This window comes from Podarcis gaigeae (genome assembly GCF_964106915.1).
Source record: "Podarcis gaigeae genome assembly, chromosome: 3".
NCBI classification, from domain to species: domain Eukaryota; kingdom Metazoa; phylum Chordata; class Lepidosauria; order Squamata; family Lacertidae; genus Podarcis; species Podarcis gaigeae.
Window position 1 is genome coordinate 41,050,613 of NC_139680.1, and position 17,970 is coordinate 41,068,582.

Here is a 17,970-nt window from a genome sequence, read left to right on the forward strand (position 1 = left end):
GTCAATGTGTAAGGGGGATATGATTGGAATGTCCATTCGTTAATACTGTATTTAAAATTTGGTGTGTTGTTTTTTTAAAAAAACAAACTTCAGGTCCAAGTATTTTTATTGATGGAACAGGAACTCACAGCTGATGAAGATATCTCAAGGTAAATGTCAATTTCTCTTCTCTCATCTTATTTGCATAATAGTTGAAATATACTGACTGATAGTCCAATTATTTTATATTACTCATTTGGAAGGTTTTTCCCCCGTCTTGCTATGAAAACAGGAACATAATCGGTGGCAATAAGCAGCAGTACGCAATTTTTTTTCATTCCAGTTCATGTTTATCTAATACTGTAATCAGTTCACAAAGATCAAATTAGTCAGACAGGACCATATATTGTAAAAGTAAATCAGACTTTGGTCTTGCTTCTTTATCAGTACTATTTACGCTAAATTATATGAATAAAGCAGAAGTGTAATTTAGAACCACTAGCTGCAGCTATCTTGTTAAAATTATTTTCAGAAGGGTAATATAAAAGTTATCCTCATAGAGAATTCTTCCAGTTCATTTAAAGTATACGCTAAGAGAAGAGCATTGATTTGTGAAGTGTGGACATAACTGATTAAAAATAACCTGTAGTAAATTCATTTGAATTGCAGAACTTCAGGACCATCTGTTGCTGGCCTGGAAACCACATACACTGGAGGCAATGGATTCTCAACATCCTACAACAGCCAGCGATGGTTAAATCTTTATTTGTCAGCTTGTAAATTTCTGGATTTAGCCTTGGCATTGCCCTCTGAAAATCTTCCTCAGTTTCAGATGTAAGTACACTTTACCTCGTTCAAATCCAAGTGTGCCGTAGAAACACTTCATTGTGAGAAAACCTTCATATGTAGGGTGATTCTTCTTTTTGAGCGGCAAGGGCATGTGCTTTTTACGGCCTTCTGCCACCTCACCTTGTGTTATGGCAGTGAAAATATGTCTTAGGTGGCACAGCTCCCCATCAGAGGAATGCCCTCCATATAGTGTTGGCAGAAATTCAGGAGAAGCAACTTGGTTAGAGGCCTACTCCCTCTCCCCAGTAACCAACATCAGCCCATGTGCTATCCTGTTTCAGTCAGGATGCCCAAGACTGTGTCCCAATATGTATGGCAGGGGTGTGTTTTATTACCATTTGGCAAATATATACAAAAGGAAATCAGAAAGGGGTGGGCAGAGCAGAACAAAGCAAACAATGCTTTTAAAATATTTCTTCTTAGAAGTGGCTTCTGTGAAACAAATTGCTTTTTATGCATCTAATTTTACTCCCATGGATCTTTGTTTATCTTAGCAGATTTTGGCTACATAAAGACATGCCTGGATATAAATTGACTCAACTAGGGAGGGCTGGTGTGTTCTTGCCAAAGATAACTTGCTGAATATTGATGACTTTGTCCTCTTTTTCTTTAACAGGTATCGCTGGGCCTTTATTCCAGAAGCTTCTGATGATTCAGGGTTGGAGGTGCGAAGACAAGGCACACACCAAAGGGAATTCAAACCATACGTAGTACGATTAGCAAAACTGCTGCGAAAGAGAGCAAAGGTATTTCATTTCTCTTTTCATAATTTATTACTACTACAGAACTAATGCGTATTTTATATCAATGCATCAATCACACATTTAAGCTCTGATCCAAGAGGAGCTTAAAACCATGTGTGGCTTTAGCTAGGTTAAACTGGCAACAGCACCTATCAGGGGTGGGGTTCAGCCTTTGTGTCAGCTGTGCACACAGCGTCTTCAGCCTCTTAATCAAAACAAAGTCCTGGACTTGTATCCACCATGTTGAGGACTCGGGCAGTCGTGCCCCTCAGTGGAGCAGTTTAAAAAAGCCGCCTGCCTGTACAGGTGGCTGAGGGACGAACAAGCTGCATCGACTCCAGTGACTTGCCAATGAAGCTTATTCCTCCGTCTGTGGTTTCCAGGCCAGAGGGACTCGACAGCGGTGGTGGTTTTACTTGCAATATACCCCCGTCATGATCTGGTCTAGGGTGACGTATTGATACATCACCCAGGCCTAGTAGACTAGGGCTGGGAGATATCTGCTTTGCAACATCGTAATATACAGTGGTACCTCGCAAGACGAATTTCCCTATGGGCTTGCTTCGCAAGACGAAACGTCTTGCGAGTTTGTTTCCTTTTTCTTAAAGCCGCTAATAGCCGTGCTTTGCAAGACGAAGAGACTCGCGGAACGGATTAATTTCGTCTTGCGAGGCACCACTGTACCACCATATTCCAAAGCTTAGCTGGTGGTATATCATGTCAGAACAGAGGCAGGGAGGAAGACAGCTGCCAGCCACACAGCGAGGATTAGAATCACCATGCGCAGCTTCTGCCTGTCAAGGCCAGGTGGAAAAAGCTGCCACATCCTCCAGTGCCTGGTACACAGAGCCCTGGCCTCACAAGGCACAGAGTGAAGCCACCACCTCCAGCAGCTGCCGCCTTGGCATGGGGCGGAGGGTTGTCTCCTCCTCCCAGGAGAAAGAGGTAGCTTGCTGTCTCCCCTGTGCAAAGGCAGCAGTTTCTTTAAACTTTTCTGCTGAGGGGTGTGGGCAGCTACGCACCCTCAGCAGAAAAGTTTAAAGAAACTGCCTATCCATGGGGTGGAGTGACTGCTTCTCCCATGACTGACATTGCACTCTGGGCAATGTATTGATACACTGGTCACTACTAGGCCTGGGTGATGAAAGTGTGCTAATTTTTGAAGTCTCCTACAACACTGCTTTGTCCTGAAATTCTCCTCTCTTCTCTTCCCCCCTCCCCCACATATTAACAGAAAAACCCAGAGGAGGACAGCTCAGGGAAAACACTAAACTGGGAACCTGGCAGCTTGCTCCTGACCATCTGTGCTGTTCGCAGCATTGAACAGCTTCTGCCTTTCTTCAACGTCCTGAGCCAAGTATTTAACAGCAAAATCACCAGCAGAAGCATTGGTCATTCAGGGAGCCCCATGCTTTACCCAAATTCTTTCCCTACCAAGGACATAAAAATGGAAACTCAAAAGACATTCTCCAGCAAAGCAAGACAAAAAATTGAAGAAATGGTTGAGAAGGACTTTCTGGAAGGTGTCATAAAAACATGAAGTGTACATGGTAAAATGTTTATCTTAAGTAATGTAACTTCAAATGAAACCACTCCATCCTTCCAGTGTGTATAGTTTCCTTTTTCATACTTTGTATGTAATGTATACTTCAGGGTGTATTTAATTTAAATACCTGTAAATAAGTTCTGGATGTGGCCTGAATCAAGTTGAAATATCGCTGGCTCATATCGATTATGGTGCCTACTATTAAATGTACATTTGTTTTGTCATCTTGAGGTATGTCTTTAAGAAAATTACCAATACAAGTTGCACATTTTTTCTAGCTGTGTCTTATTTTTTGTCTAGATATCTATGCAGCATCTTACAGGGAGCCACTTTTCTAAGCATGATAAAGTGCTAGCTATCAGAGCAGTTCTGTGACTCTGCACTGCTCCCAACATTCACTCCTCTCAATTAACATTGTTTCTGCCATGGCAACTTCCTGTTCCACATTTTCAATTAAGTGACCCTTCTATATAGAGTTACAACTACATTACTCTTAAATATTTGGTTCAAAGTTTTTGCATGTTAAATTAAAAAAAATTCCTTCCCTCGCTACTACTAGCAGGAGCAAAGCGGACACTTATTCGCACATGCTTTCTTGCAAGGGGCAGATGAATGCTGCCTAACTATGAAAAATTGAAAAGCTTTGCTTGCCCAACAATATAGTTGTCAAAATTCAATTTAGTACCTTTGATTTAAAAATTACTTAAGAACTACAGTGACCTAATAAAGTTAACAGAAACGACAATGAGGAGTTAACTCACTTCTAAAGGAACTGCTTTTAATTATAAATTAATTTTGCATTTCATTTAGTAAAGCAAAAGCAGGAAGGTATGGTTTATGACTTACCTTGAAGAATGGTACTTCATTATACTACAGCCTTGGGCTGTTCTCCAACTCCTCCAGCTATATGGTAGACAGCCAGGCTAACTTCATGTGCAAGTTTATCTGCATTTTCCTGGAAAGAAGAATAATTGCAGCATGAAGAGATTGCAATCCAAGTGAACACTCAGTCATATCTTCATAGTGTGGATGCTTTGGACAGCTGTACCCAGAAACCGAGGCTGCTATAGTGATCCTATAATTTTAAGGTACCTATCTAAGACACTGAGTGCAACTAAGATTAACCAATTTTTCCAGCTTCTAGATGGCAACAACTACACAAAAGAGGGACTCACTTTTTTAAAGAATGTGTGAGTTAACTGCAGATCAAATGCATTCAACATCGTATTTAATTTGGGCCACAGAAACTTCGAAAGTAAGAAAAGGGAGAGGTAGAGGAAGTGCAAGCAGAGATTTCTTCCAAGCAAACTACTATGGTCCTCCTTTGGGTTTTTTCCCCATCTTTGAAGACCATAGGAGACAAAAGCTTTCTGTCCTTTTCTGTCTCTCTTCCCTCTTGCTTCTTCCAACTGTTTTATGCAGAGGATGGAATGAGGAACAGAGGAACACACAAAAGACCCATTCTACATACTATTTTATCCCCATGTTGGAAACTCCTAAGAAGAGGGTGTACATGAAGAAGAATATCCATGTCTCCCCTAAGCAAAAAGACTAGGGAGGACACTTAGTTGATAATTTGGAGGTGCAAAAGGGGAAGATGCTCTTGAAGTCAGATTGTGCCCAAGCTGCTAATTGCTTAACCTTTGGCTGTATATAAATGTAATAATTAGTGTTTGCAAACAAAGTTTGCATGGTGGTGGGTGGGAACCTACTATCTGGACTCAAAATTATTCTCTCCCACACTGCGTTAAGGATATGAATGACTTTGGTTCTGACCTGTGTGTCTGCTTCAGCATAGACTCTGATGATGTCTTCTGTTCCAGATGGGCGAACGAAAGCTCGAGCCAATTTAAACCTCTGGGTGAGCTCATCAATTCTCTCCTGCAGCCCTGGGGGTGTAACTGCTCGCCTTTCAGCATCCGTAGTGTCAATTATACGTCTGTCAGCAACCTACAAGTCCAAGTAAAGGAAGTGATACAATCTGACTTGTTAAAAACTCTAATTTTACCTGCAGATTTTGCAACACTAAGAGGAGAGAGAGAACACAGACCTAGTTTTGATACGGATTTGTATTGAGTGCTCTGCAAGGCCCATAACATATTGACATTCCTGCACAATTCTCCACCTACATTTTTCAATTTTTGGCTGTCAATGATTATCTCTTCCCACTTATACATAACTAGACCTAAATCACATTTTGTGTTTGTCAATCACTGAAACTGCTGGGTTATGCCAAGGTTTCTATCTCACTCTCCCAGATCTTGACCTCTTGTGAGAGTTGCACTAACATGCACACATTGGAATATCCCAGGCACCAGGAATGTTTTATAGCTCCGGTCTGTGCTGTGATGAAACTCAATTCTATGTGAATACATAACTAAGAAAGGGTGTGCGGAGGCAGTGAGGACCAACATTACACCCCAATTTCAAGGTTAATGACACATTGTGCAAAGTTTTGGTTCATTGGAAAAACTCTAGTTAATTTAGCCTTTGGTCACTCAGTGCAACTATTTCCAGACATGCATGCTTACAGGAAGGCTTCCAAAAGCCAATTCCCACTGCAACATATAAAACGACTACAGTGGTACCTCGGGTTAAGCACTTATTTCATTCCAGAGGTCCGTTCTTAACCTGAAATTATTCTTAACCTGAAGCACCACTTTAGCTAATGGGGGCCTCCCGCTACTGCCGCACCGCCGAAGCACGATTTCTGTTCTCATCCTGAAGCAAAGTTCTTAACCTAAAGCACTATTTCTGGGTTAGCGGAGTCTGTAACCTGAAGCGTCTAACCTGAGGTACCACTGTACGTTGTCAGAAATGCCCTGGAACCTGCAATGTGTTGTCCAAAGCCAACACAGGGCCAGAAAGTTAATGGGTTATTGTTACAGTGAACAGTAGTTGGGGTATTTTGTTTTTTGTTGTTTTTTTTTAAGAAAAGGTTATCCTGAGTCTTTTATAAATAAAACTTCCACCAAGGAGGGAGATTCTGTGCAGTAAAGTAGCAGACACCCATTTTCAAAAAGGTGCAGTTATCGATAGTGTCGTCTCTGGCCTAAGCTCACATGCCATGCCATGAAATATTAATAAGCCAGCCAGGGAGGACTAAAAAAGCCTGAGGCAGCCAGAAAGCACTGGATCTGGGCTTCCTCAGGCCAGCATGGATCCTGCCCATCTCCTGGCAACAGAGAGCTGACAGCATGCTACAGCATCTCAATGACTGCCCAACAAACAAGGAAGACCCACGAGGATGAAAAAGACCCTCCTTGTCTCTGACCCAACACAGTAATTTGTGTTTGCAGGCAAGTTGGGAAAGCAAACAAGTTTGTAGGTAACTGAAATGAACCACTGCTGCAACCAGTAGCATTTCTGTCCACCACTGACTTCCCACTAACCTTCACTTTGAGTTGCCGGCTGGGAAGATCTGTGTACATGGAGTCCCACTGTTGTACTGTGAGATTCTTCAACACTAAGATGGCTTCAATCACCAGCATGTCTGAGACAGCATCACCAATCGTCTGGCATAGACAGCAAAAAATAAGAAAGGAAAGGAGAGAAAACCAGTAAATAAAACCAGTATGGCAGAGGCAGCCTTGATTCCAGTTAATAATCTGGATTCTCACGCTCAATGAGCCTTAAAACTGCCACATGACCTACATCCTTTAAAAAAATATTATTTATTAAATTTGTATACTGCTCTTCATCTGAAGATCACTGGGTGGTTCACTATATAAAAGTACAAAATGAGAACACAAAATACATAATAAAACAAAAACGAAGACAAGCCAATAGTAGGTAAAGAAGCTGCTTAAGAAGAGGCCATAAGTATACCTGAAGGGTGTTTGTGTTGGTACCAGGAAGCAGCTACCACCACCAATGTAATTAGACAAAAGCCCTTGACTTGTCCCAGTACTTTCCACTAAGCTACCTTCTGCCCCAGAGTATATCAATGTTCAAAGCAGGGTAAGGAAGCAGTGTAAAGCAAAGGGATTTGGAAATACAAATGTATTATCAGGCTCTTGGGAACTATAAAATAAGTCTCCATCTCCCACAGTCTTTTTACAGGTCAGATAACTAACCCATTATCATCAGATTCAATTTGTCACTAGGGATGGAGCAAGAATTCAAACAGGAGGTACCTGACTCTGTGAGCACTTCTGCTCTAAATTATAACAAGCAACAATGAAAGCAGAACACCTTGAGTCCACTTGCATGCCTTGTCAACTGATTCTTCCATCCCCAGTTGACAACCCCACCAGCACAAACATGAAGACTGGAGGGTCCAGAGAGACATCTCACCCTGTGGTGACTTTTTCCCATCAGGAAATAATGGTCCTATGAATTACATGATGCAGATGTATCCCAGATTATTAGTTTCCCAGTGGTAATTTGCTCTCTTTTTCAACACAGTCATCATGTAACATATTTGAAACTATTAGTATTAAGAATTTTAAAGACAAACTTTAGCTCTTTGTCAACATTCCTACCTGATTTATCAAGTCAATAGTATTTTCAAGCATCTTTGCAGCTTCTCTTTTTTGGTTGTTTTTTTCCTCCTTCGCCTGGTATCTTATTTTCTGCTCTGCAGCTTTACTAAACAGTACCTGGAAGGAGGAACATATTTGACAGTCTGAGGGATGCAGCATGGCCACTGTCACCACCATCTCCCAATTACCACAGGTGATAGTGGTGTATCACTGATGCTTTGAAAGAAAGACTGGTACTCCCCCAAAATGATGTGCATATGATTGGGACACAAGGGAGCACACTAGATTTTATTCATACCCTATGAGAAATAAAGGCTCCTATCCCTAAAAGTAAGGTCTGCAAAGCTCCGTGCAGTCCAGCTTCCATTTCCAATAGCAGTCGGCCAAATCTTATTTCTGAGAAGCTCATGAACAGGGCAAAAGTTCCCTCCCAACATCCTATAGTGTCTCTCTGGAATGTGGTGCTCAGGTTCTGGAACCAAGACAGTATTTTTCTAGGAATTTTAAATGTCAAAATTGTAAGCAACAACCTGGCTATTAGTTACTTGCCTCTGCCTAGTTTTATGCAGCCCTCAAGCTAATTTCAACATCAGTCTCCAAGTGATCAGTTCAGACCTCGGACAAAAGTGACCTGGCTCTTCCCCAGTAGTAGCCTGCTAGGCTGGGAGGAAAAGAGAGGGACAGATAGGCAGAGAAGGGATGGCCAAGGGGATATAAGAACATATGAAGAGATCTGCTAGATCAGGTCAAACCCCATCTGGCCCAGCATCCTGTCCTCCCAGAGGCCACTCTCCTCACTTGTGTGTCCCAGCAACTGGCATTCAGTGGCATACCGCCTCGGAAAGTAGAGGAAGAATATAGACATTATGGCTAGCATCCATTGACAGACAAATTTGTGGATGATAAGGCTAATCCTTTTAAAGCAAGAGGTTGCAAAAAGAGAGAACAGTGAATAGCCCCACCCACGATCAGCATGTGGCTCCTGACAGAAAAAGGTGACAAACTCTCTTATTCCCATGCTAAGTGCAGCAAAAGCTAGGCAAAAGCCAAGCTCTTTCACTTACTTCAGCCTCTGACTGACTTTCGGAATTTGTAAACAAATTAAGGGCTGAAACTCATTCTGGGTTCTTTATCCCAGAATAACTGGGATGGGATATGAGACAAGAGGAGAAAGGATCTGAGAATATTACAGCAGTGTGGTGAGGAGCATCTGGAAAAGTTATCAGTTTAGATAGGGGACACACTGAATTTTATTTATTCTTCTTGAGGTTGAGGATGAAGTTTATTACAAACAAAAAAGAGCAGAGAGAGAGAGATTACAAGTGCAAAACGCTTACCGTGCCATGACCATTTGCTTCAAAATAAACTCCAATGTCAAATTCCTGGGCCTTGTGATGCAAGTGTTTCACTCCTGTTTTTGCACAGTGGACAGGCACCTAGGAAAGGAAGACCAAGCGAACCATCTGTGGTGAGATGGAGCTGTAGGGCTGCACCTTAAAAGCAAGCTTTTCCTGCTTGTATCAAAACTAAAACCCACATGCCTGACCAAAAAATTGGTGGGAATGCTACTTTGAAAAATGTTATACACAACAGTAACCAGGTAATTTTAAACTTCAGACTTACAGGTCTAATGACTTCATAATTGGTAATGTGTACTATGTCATTTATTTCAAAATAGGTTAAGCCAATCCTGCTGCATTTAGGGGCCCTCCTGTTCATTCTGCAGAGGGGTCCTGGACCCCTGAACTCCAACCCTGATGGCACCACTGGCACTGGCCAGCTATTTCACACAACTAATCTCCATGGATTCCAAAGCTCTTAACATGAGGGAAAGAATAAATTATTATTTTAATTACTGTTTTGGAGAAAAAGGTGGAACTCTGTAACATCTCCTCCTCTAGGTTAGGGCAATTGCAGACAAGTCTTGGTTACTAAAAGACTCACTTGCATTGTTGTTTTTTCCCACGGAACCATGTGTAATTAGGCCTGGACGGTTTTTACATTATTTTTAAGCACAGATGTTAGATGGCAGGGCATGCAAGCGTTGAATTAGTACCTTCATGGTTTCTTCCAAATAACGTGTAGAGCTCCCATTGGCATAGGCTGTTTGTATGACTGCAAATGATAAGGTCTGCCCAGCCTGAAGGAAGAGAAGCATGCTATTTGCATAATCAGATCTTTGTGAAAACACCGTACAAAACAATAATTATTATTATTTAAAAATCTCTGCCTTGGATGTTCATAAATTCCAGTTGGCAAAGAAATATTAGCATTTCACATTGGGATAGGAAGTGTTCTTCACAAACTTTCAGAACTCACACACTTAAAAACAGGGCAAGCATGCTATTGGTGAAAGTCAAGAGTACACTTGATATCCCAGCCCAAAACTGATGATGGCAAGTATTCCAAAAATCCCTTCTACTTAAAGACAATTGCCTTTAAAAACCACTATGTTAAATAACTGCAATTACTTTTATTTTTTCCTGATCTAATTTCATTTTAAAAACCCAAACTGTTCCAAAAAAGGGGGGGGGAATTAGCCAAAGAACCGCTCGGTGAATTATTTGCATTATTGACACTATCATACACTGTTAAAAGTTCCAGCTAATTATGTTTTCAACTGTTAATTTCCTCAATTTAACCATGCAGCAAGTGAAAGAATTCCATTACCTTAACCAGAAGTTCCTTAAGAAAAGTGCTGATTAGAGTTGCTATTTTATCTCCATCAAGAAGATGAAAATGGCCAGCAGTGTCATTATAGTAGTAAACAATTCGGTCAGCATCACCATCGAATGAGCAGCATCTCTCACCAGGCTTCATTTCCAGTCCTAACAAGCAGAGTAAACAAAGTAAATACAAAAAATAATTGTTTGGCCTCAGAAATACTGGCACTTAAAAAGTCAAGGTATTCAGTGTTCTTAGTATGTTTCAGAGCAACCTACAGATTAAATAGGATAGCAGAAACAGACAGAAATGAACTACCCATTTTGTTAGGATTTCCTCACAGTACCATCTAGTTTCCCACTTGTTCTTTAAAATCTTTTATTTATAAAAGAGCCAAAGTGCTAATGATACAGACTGAGTCTGTGAGCAGTGTCCCTAAGCCGAGTATGGTTATAGGCACAGACATTAAGGCTCCCCACCCCCAAGGGTGACAAGAGGGAACAGAGGATAGCTAGAAATAAAACAGGAAGGGAAGAAGACTAATAGTGGAAAGGATTGGACTCCCTAGACTTGCGGATAGTAGCCTGCATCCTGAAGCCTGGGGCGCGCTGAGCAGCACGCCCCGGGCTTCGGGCAGATATTCGCAAGCCTGGGGAGCCCGGCGGGAACTCCCGCCGGGCTCCCCAGGCTTGTGGATAGCAGCCTGTTCTGGGGGCTGGGGAAGCTCGGGCTTCCCCCGCCCCAGCCCCGGGGGGGGGGAATAAATGTTTTTTTCTTTATTCCCCCCCCAAAAAAAAAACTAGGTGCGCCCTATGGGCCGGTGCACCCTATAGGGCGAAAAATACAGTATATAAAAAATAGATAGAGAAGGGCTCAGCACGAGAAAGTGAAACTTCAAAATATACATTACATTATACATTACAAATGCAGAAGGTGTATCTGCAAAATAGTCTCATCTAGTCTTAGCTAGACAGACAGAATTAGGAAGTGTGTTCCATTATTATTAAAGAACTCATATGCCTTGGTATCCAACTATCTAAGCATATATTAACATCTCCATCACCCAAAGTGAGACAAGCTGAGTTTTGGATAGGTGTCTGCCTGAGAAAACAGGGAAGCAGTTTGATCGCGTCAATAAAGCTGACAAGCTTTCCCAGCTTCATTAATCAATCTCTGGCATGGGTGTCTACTCTGTACTGTTGTAAAATATCTAATTTTCTGGATTGTTTAAACTCTTTTAAATGTATATCATACAACGACCCAAGACAAGTGTGTGGAAGGCAAAAAAATAAATGAATGAGAAACCCTCCTACCTCTCCAAACTTCCAGAGACAATTAGTCCGGGGATTAGCCCAGAGCTGGTTTAAGATTGAATGTATTAGTAGAAAAGAATGATACTATGATGAGGTGATGTCATCATAGAACTTTAGGGTTCTCTGTTCTAAGTTAATATTGAGACAGACTTTTAAAAAAAACACGAGAGTGTTATTAGGGAATATACATTTGTCATGACATACCCACAGGAGGCTTCTGATGAACTTTTACAAAATCGGCACCACATTGGTGATTGAGTTCTCCTTTAGTCCCATCATTGCTGAAGTGTATTACGAAGCAGCTTGGAAGATAGCGTTCCATTTCTTTGAGTTTGAGAGCACCTATGCCATTTGCACAATCTACCTTCAGGCAAATGTGGCCATCCCTTTGGCTAGTAGCCTGCAGGCAAGAAAGCAAAGAAAGGGTCCTTTAACAGTTGTCTCTGAACTCCTACCACCTGCTCATATGCAACACTGACTGTGCTCTGGAGCAGACAGCCAAAACAAAGTAAACACAAATATAAAGAAAAACAGGTCTCAAATTGGTGTTTGAATGTGTAGATTCTGGAACAACTTCCTCTCTATTTCAACCAGTGACTACTAGAGCCCATTGGGACTGGTAGGGCTGAAGGGAGAGTGATCCAGCAGTAGGTGGCAAATAGAGTTAGCTAATTTGTTTTGTCCCTATCCTCCTCCCTGCTCTGTTCTACACAGGCAACAGGGAGATTAAGGAGGAGGAAACTCACAGGTAGTACCATCTGCTGGATTGACTGTAGGCAGAGGCTGAGGGTACACAGAAGGTGGTGCAGCAGTGCCCCCCCCCCCATTTGTTCTACTGGACCAGCCTCCAATGATTTCAATGTTTCATCTTTATCAGGAGCAAAACACATTTTGCTCTGCCCTATTACAATGATGGCAGCAATATGTAATATCTATTTTCCTACTGCTAGTTTTAGGCTGCCTCTTGTTTTCTTAAAACTTTTGTTGCTACTGCTCATTTCTTTCTGCTAAAGCAAACTATCATATACTTTAAAGTTATAAACCTGTTCAGTTGTCTACAGGAATGAAATGCTATAAGCTCAACCTTAATCATGGTTACTGTTAAAAAAAGTCCCACTGTTTTCCATAGGGTTTACATCCCAATTTTCCTCATAAAGCCAATACCATTTTGAATAATTTATATACAAAATCACAGTTGATCACCTTTAACTTCTATGGCATTAAAAGCTTGCTTAAATCAAAATATTATCCTAAAAGAAAGGTCCAGCAACAGCAAACTGTTCTAGGGCAAGCATTTAAAGAACTTAAGCCAACACTATAAAGGCCCTGCTCTTTGTCCACAGCAACGTATCAGCATAGAGTTGACACTCAAATGAAGAGCCTGTTGCCATTCTTCATAGGAAGTTCATATGGGCAGAGGGGGGGGGGGTCTTAGGACTATTACATTAAGTATATTCAAGAATGCAAGCCAAGACTTGAAAAACAGCTCTTTCACCTGCATTGTAAGCTCCACAAAAGCCTTGGAGAGTTTCTGGTAGTAACCTTCCACGGTTGCAGTCCCATAACTCCCATGAGTGTTTCGACAGCAGACCATGTAGTGTAGTTGTGGTGTTGTTACCAAGCCATAATCTAGTTTAAAGCATACACACTGGTCAAGGATTGACACTATTAAGCTTCAGGGACATATTTCACAGTACCTTATTACATTTGCTCAAGTAAAGGTGCAGAAAGGAGAGATTTTTAAAAAATGCTTTAAATGAAATACGTCATCACTGATTTGTTTCCTATCAACCACTATGGATCTAAGGGGAACATCATCAATCCTTAAATAAGCAAGCACAGGGCATACCTTGGTATTGACCTCCAAGAGCAGACACGCCATCAATCACTGATTGTGAAAGCTTCTTACTGCTAGATCTGGATGCAAGACACAGGAATAAGGTTACTTTTGTTGAAATGCTATCCAAGCACACCAGTTTACCCCAATTCATTCTTGACACATGAATACAGACAAACAATATCAACATGCAGGACACAAGTGAGATCTACGTCTCTAGAGGGAATAAATCACAACAGCCAAAGAGATAGGGATGTGATAAGACATACTCGGAACTTTCCTAGCAACTTAAAAATATTTGCCTTATGCTATATTTGTTAATTATATTTCTTTAGGATATTTATATTGCACTTATATTGCACTTTCCTTCCACCACAGAACTCCTTACACAGGTCTCCTATCCAAACCATGACCGGCCCAAATCTGCTTGGCTTCAGCACGGTGGTTGCATCCGATAGAAATGTTTAAAATGTTGTATGGGGAACATCCACGGAAACACCGACAGGCATCATTAGATTGGAGGTGCACAAGACAGGGACTTTTCTACAATTGCTCTACGTTTGTGGAATTCCCTCCCTTAGCAACCTCTACTTTATTGGCCTTTAAACAAACCCTGAAAACATTTTTCTTTCCAACTGTTATTTAACAGCTGACGTTTTAGTGCAGTATATTTTAATATCTTATATATTTTAATTATATATTTATTTTAATATCTTAGCTTTATATTGTGGTTTAATTCATATATTGGCCTTGAAAAAGTTTTGCCCTGATACCTACATTTTTGAAAAAATATACAGAAAGAGTTAATGTGTATATTACCTAGTCACTCCCAAGATGTCTATCAGGTTTATTTTTACCTGGTGTCTCTGCCAATAACAATGAAGGCCTCCTGCTGAAGGTCTACAGCTTCCTTCTGGCAGATGTCAGTCAGCACTCCCTGCAATTCATGTTCTTCTGCATTGGCCAAGTGTGTGGCATGCTCTTCCCAGATAGGTGCCAACATTTCACCCAATGGGTCAATCAACTTCACACCATTGTCTTCCTTGGAAAAAGACAAGACATCATTGTAAAAGCTTCTTTAAACATAGGCAATCTTGACTTAGGAAAAGAGCAATCAGCCTAAATGATCCTTTTAGTTCTAGTTCTAAAAGCTTACAGTGGAATCTCGACTTACGTACGGCTATACTTACGTACAATTCCAGTTACGACCTTCAGTAGGTGCTTTGACTTATGAACTTTCCTCTAGCTGCAAACAGAGGCTTGCCAGCAGCCCGGAGCTCGCCTTGCCGGCAGCCCGGAACAGCACTGGGGCATCCATTGCCAGGGAGAGACCTCCAGTTTGCCGGAGCTCACCCCACTGGCTGCGGAGCAGTGCTGAGGCCTCTGCTGCCGGGGAGAGGGCCCCCATCCCACCCATGAAGCTGTGGAAGAGGTGCAGCCTGCAAGAGGCACAGCAGGGCGCACTGCAGCCCCAAATCCTGCCAAGGAACTAACCTGAGGAAGTCCAGAGAAGAACCTGGCCTGGCAAGAAAAAAAAAAGTGACCCTGGCCGAAGTGAATCAGCTCTTTACTGACCCTTGCCCCACCCCCAGCTTGTAGTCAGGTAAGCCCGCCCACCCTCAGTGCACATAAGGGGGGGAAAAGTTAATTTTTTTCATCTACAATACTGTCTTATTTATTTTATAGTACAGTACATTGATTATTGCCTTCATTTTATGGATCTATGGTCTCGTTAGACAGTAAGATCCGTGTTAAATTGCTGTTTAGGGGGTGTTTTTCATCATCTAGAATGGATCAATTCACTTTTCCATTACTTTCTATGGAAAAGTGAACCTCTATTTATGTATGTTTCTAGTTATGACCAGACCTCCGGAACGGATTATGGTTGTAAGTAGAGATTCCACTATATTGATAATGGTTAAGTCACAGCACCCGTATAGCACCCCGCCCCCTTAATCTTAGCTCAATTTCTTTTTTCCTATCTGAAATACTCATTCACTTACTTCAGGGTTGTGAGAGGCTGTAACCATAACACCAATGGTGGATTTTTTCTGCTTGGATCTCAATACGGCCAGCAAGCCCATGCAAAACATTGTGTGATCAAGGTCCTCTGCCTTGGTACGGAAACCAGCTGTTCCATACTGAAGGGTAAGTCCTGGAGGTTTGGCATGGAGCTTTGAGTACTTTGCAACTGCTTCAAAATCCATCTCTGTAAGAGGCAGAATAAATTGATACAGCTATGATTAACATTACAGGTGACCATATTGTGACAGCAATACCAAAACCAGGAGGATGGGGAGATAATAGGATTTAACTTACACCAGAATAAGTCATGTGAGATGAGGAAGTTTAAAAACAGAGAGAGGGCGTGTGTGCACAGAAGTACAATTACTTGCTTATACCAGTGATGTCTTCCAGATGAAGGCAGCCCTGTATCAGGAAGTTTTAATGTTTGACATTTGATTATGTTTTTATATTTTGCTGGAAACCGCCCAGAGTGCCTACAGAAACCCAGCCAGATGGGCAAGGTATAAATAATAAAATTATTATTACTATGATGGTGATGATAATGAAATCCAACTCCCATCAGTCCCAGTCAACATGGCTAATGGTCAGGGATGATGGAAGTGATAGCACAACAGCATCAGGTTGTTGGGAAAGATAGAGGGCACAAGGAGAAAGGGACGACAGAGGACGAGATGGTTGGACAGTGTTCTTGAAGCTACCAGAATAAGTTTGACCAAACTGCGGGAGGCAGTGGAAAACAGGAGTGCCTGGCGTGCTCTGGTCCATGGGATTACGAAGAGTCGGACACGACTAAACAACAACAACTCCTGGCTTGCACATAGACTAGCACACTGAATTAACTATCCCACTATCTCAGACTAACCAGTCCAAAGTATCAGGGGTTGGAAGAAATTGGTTACAAGACAGAGTTAACTTTCTGTTTTCACACTCCTAAATGCAACATCAACAGCATCTGTATTCCAACACTGATTATTTCAGAGTGATTAGTTGTAGTTGTGGTGATATTGGAGGTACCTTTGCTTTAACTGTAGGTTTACTTTGTATTTTACAGTATTGCAATTTCTTATCACGAACCACCAAGGGATGTATTTGCATGGAATGCAATATGCAACTACCTTAAGCAATGGAAGAGTGTGTAGAAAGGGTAGTTGGCCCACCTGGAGGAATTTAACAAGCTAGTTTTAAAAAGCCTATAACTCTAGTAGTCATGATGACCATCTAGCTGGTACATCCCGACAAAACCAACCTTGCTTCCATTGTGCCCCACCCACCTATGTCCAAGTAAGCAGCAGTGACACCAGCGGGTGCCTTTGCACTTCAATCCTACACCACTAGTCCCCCCCCCCAACTAAACAAGAAACCTCAAAAACTGCAACCTTTCCTCGGAGAGTTGTTGTTCCTGCCCCTTGATAATTCTGAAAGCCCTTTCCAGGACTATGGTATAATTTATTTATTTTTGAGATGTGGTACACAGTATTCCAAGTACTGTCACACTATAGACTTTTATAATGATCTCTAATATGGAATTCTCTTTTCTGCACGCTGCGGGGGGCTTCACACTTGCAAGCCCGACAACTCCTTCCTGGTCGGTCACTACCAGCACAGAAGACCTAGCACATATAGATATACTTACCCCAAACTGCATTACTTAACTCTTGCTTAGGCTAAACGGCATCTACTGTTTTAACGCCCACTCACCCAGTCTGGGGACACACCTTTCTTTTTACCGCCCTGAACAACCCAAACAAACGAAGCCACCCCACTTACCGACCTGCAACGCCCTGGAGGAGTTCTGCGAGCGGACGTGGCTGTTCCTCGGAAGCATCCAACTCGCCCTTCCGGGAAGCTCCGAAGCAGCCTCGCTCGCCGGCTGCGCCTATCGCATTCGCCGGCAGCCGCAGGGGCGGGGCTTCGGGCGTCTCCGCCTCCTATTGGGCCGAGCGAAGCGAGCGCTGAACGGGGTGGAGCCGCTTCCACCCGCGCAGACTCGACGCGTAACTCGGGGTCACTGGACTCGTGGCATTCGAGCGGGGCTTCCTTCCTCCTCAGCTGAGCGTGGCAAAAATCTCGTCTCCCGAGCTTGGCTGGATCCGCCTTGGCAGACGTGCAGCTGCACCGCGCGCTGCTATAGCGGGCTAGAAAGCGGCGTGCGCGCGGCGCCATAAGGACACCGAGAGCAGCCCCACTGGATTAGGCCTGTGGGAAGCGCGCAAGCAGGATCGGAGAACAAGGGCCCTCTCCCCTCCCGCGGTTTCCAGCCGGCAGGTGGGCCTTTGGCAGGAGAGAGAGCGCGACTGCCCTGCCAGGCCCGCCCGCGAGCTTCGGCCGGGGCAGCCTTGGCCAGTCCTTAAGCGGACTTCCTCAGAAGTAAGGCTGTGCTCGGGGAGGGCCTATTTGTCCCCTCTAGGAAGCGGCAAGCCTGGCTTTTAAAACGAACAGGCCCCGCTTCCCAGTGAGCTCAGGGTGAAAAAATAAAATGAAACAGTAACGTATCTTAACCGCAGGCAACACGGTTCATATAGAATTT

At 42.6% G+C, this 17,970-nt stretch overlaps 2 protein-coding genes across 13 annotated transcripts in view; one reads left to right on the top strand and one right to left on the bottom strand.

The window, feature by feature from the left end:
- DOP1A (DOP1 leucine zipper like protein A) overlaps positions 1-3,394 on the top strand; it is a 54,784-nt gene extending 51,390 nt beyond the window's left edge. For all 8 annotated transcript variants that reach the window (XM_083729669.1, XM_083729666.1, XM_083729665.1 and 5 more), the window contains 4 exons: positions 94-149; positions 649-813; positions 1,445-1,574; positions 2,806-3,394. In XM_083729669.1, the coding sequence (XP_083585795.1) occupies positions 94-149; positions 649-813; positions 1,445-1,574; positions 2,806-3,111 (657 nt within the window). In that variant the 3' untranslated portion in view covers positions 3,112-3,394. The remainder of the gene's footprint in view (positions 1-93; positions 150-648; positions 814-1,444; positions 1,575-2,805) is intronic.
- PGM3 (phosphoglucomutase 3) lies at positions 89-17,746 on the bottom strand. 5 transcript variants are annotated; one of them, XM_083730409.1, is made up of 14 exons: positions 17,215-17,746; positions 15,419-15,624; positions 14,273-14,457; positions 13,428-13,495; positions 13,074-13,207; positions 11,783-11,978; positions 10,272-10,429; positions 9,658-9,741; positions 8,939-9,037; positions 7,602-7,718; positions 6,510-6,632; positions 4,894-5,067; positions 3,964-4,072; positions 89-1,553 (listed from the first exon to the last, which is right to left on the bottom strand). In XM_083730409.1, exons 2-13 carry the CDS (start codon positions 15,620-15,622, stop codon positions 3,983-3,985), a joined length of 1,632 nt encoding a protein of 543 aa, XP_083586535.1. In that variant the 5' UTR covers positions 15,623-15,624; positions 17,215-17,746; the 3' UTR covers positions 89-1,553; positions 3,964-3,982. The 5 variants fall into 5 exon arrangements, with proteins under 5 accessions (XP_083586535.1, XP_083586534.1, XP_083586532.1 ...); XM_083730408.1 differs by having other exon boundaries at positions 89-1,556; XM_083730406.1 differs by having other exon boundaries at positions 17,211-17,746.
- Between the last annotated feature and the right edge of the window lie 224 nt (positions 17,747-17,970).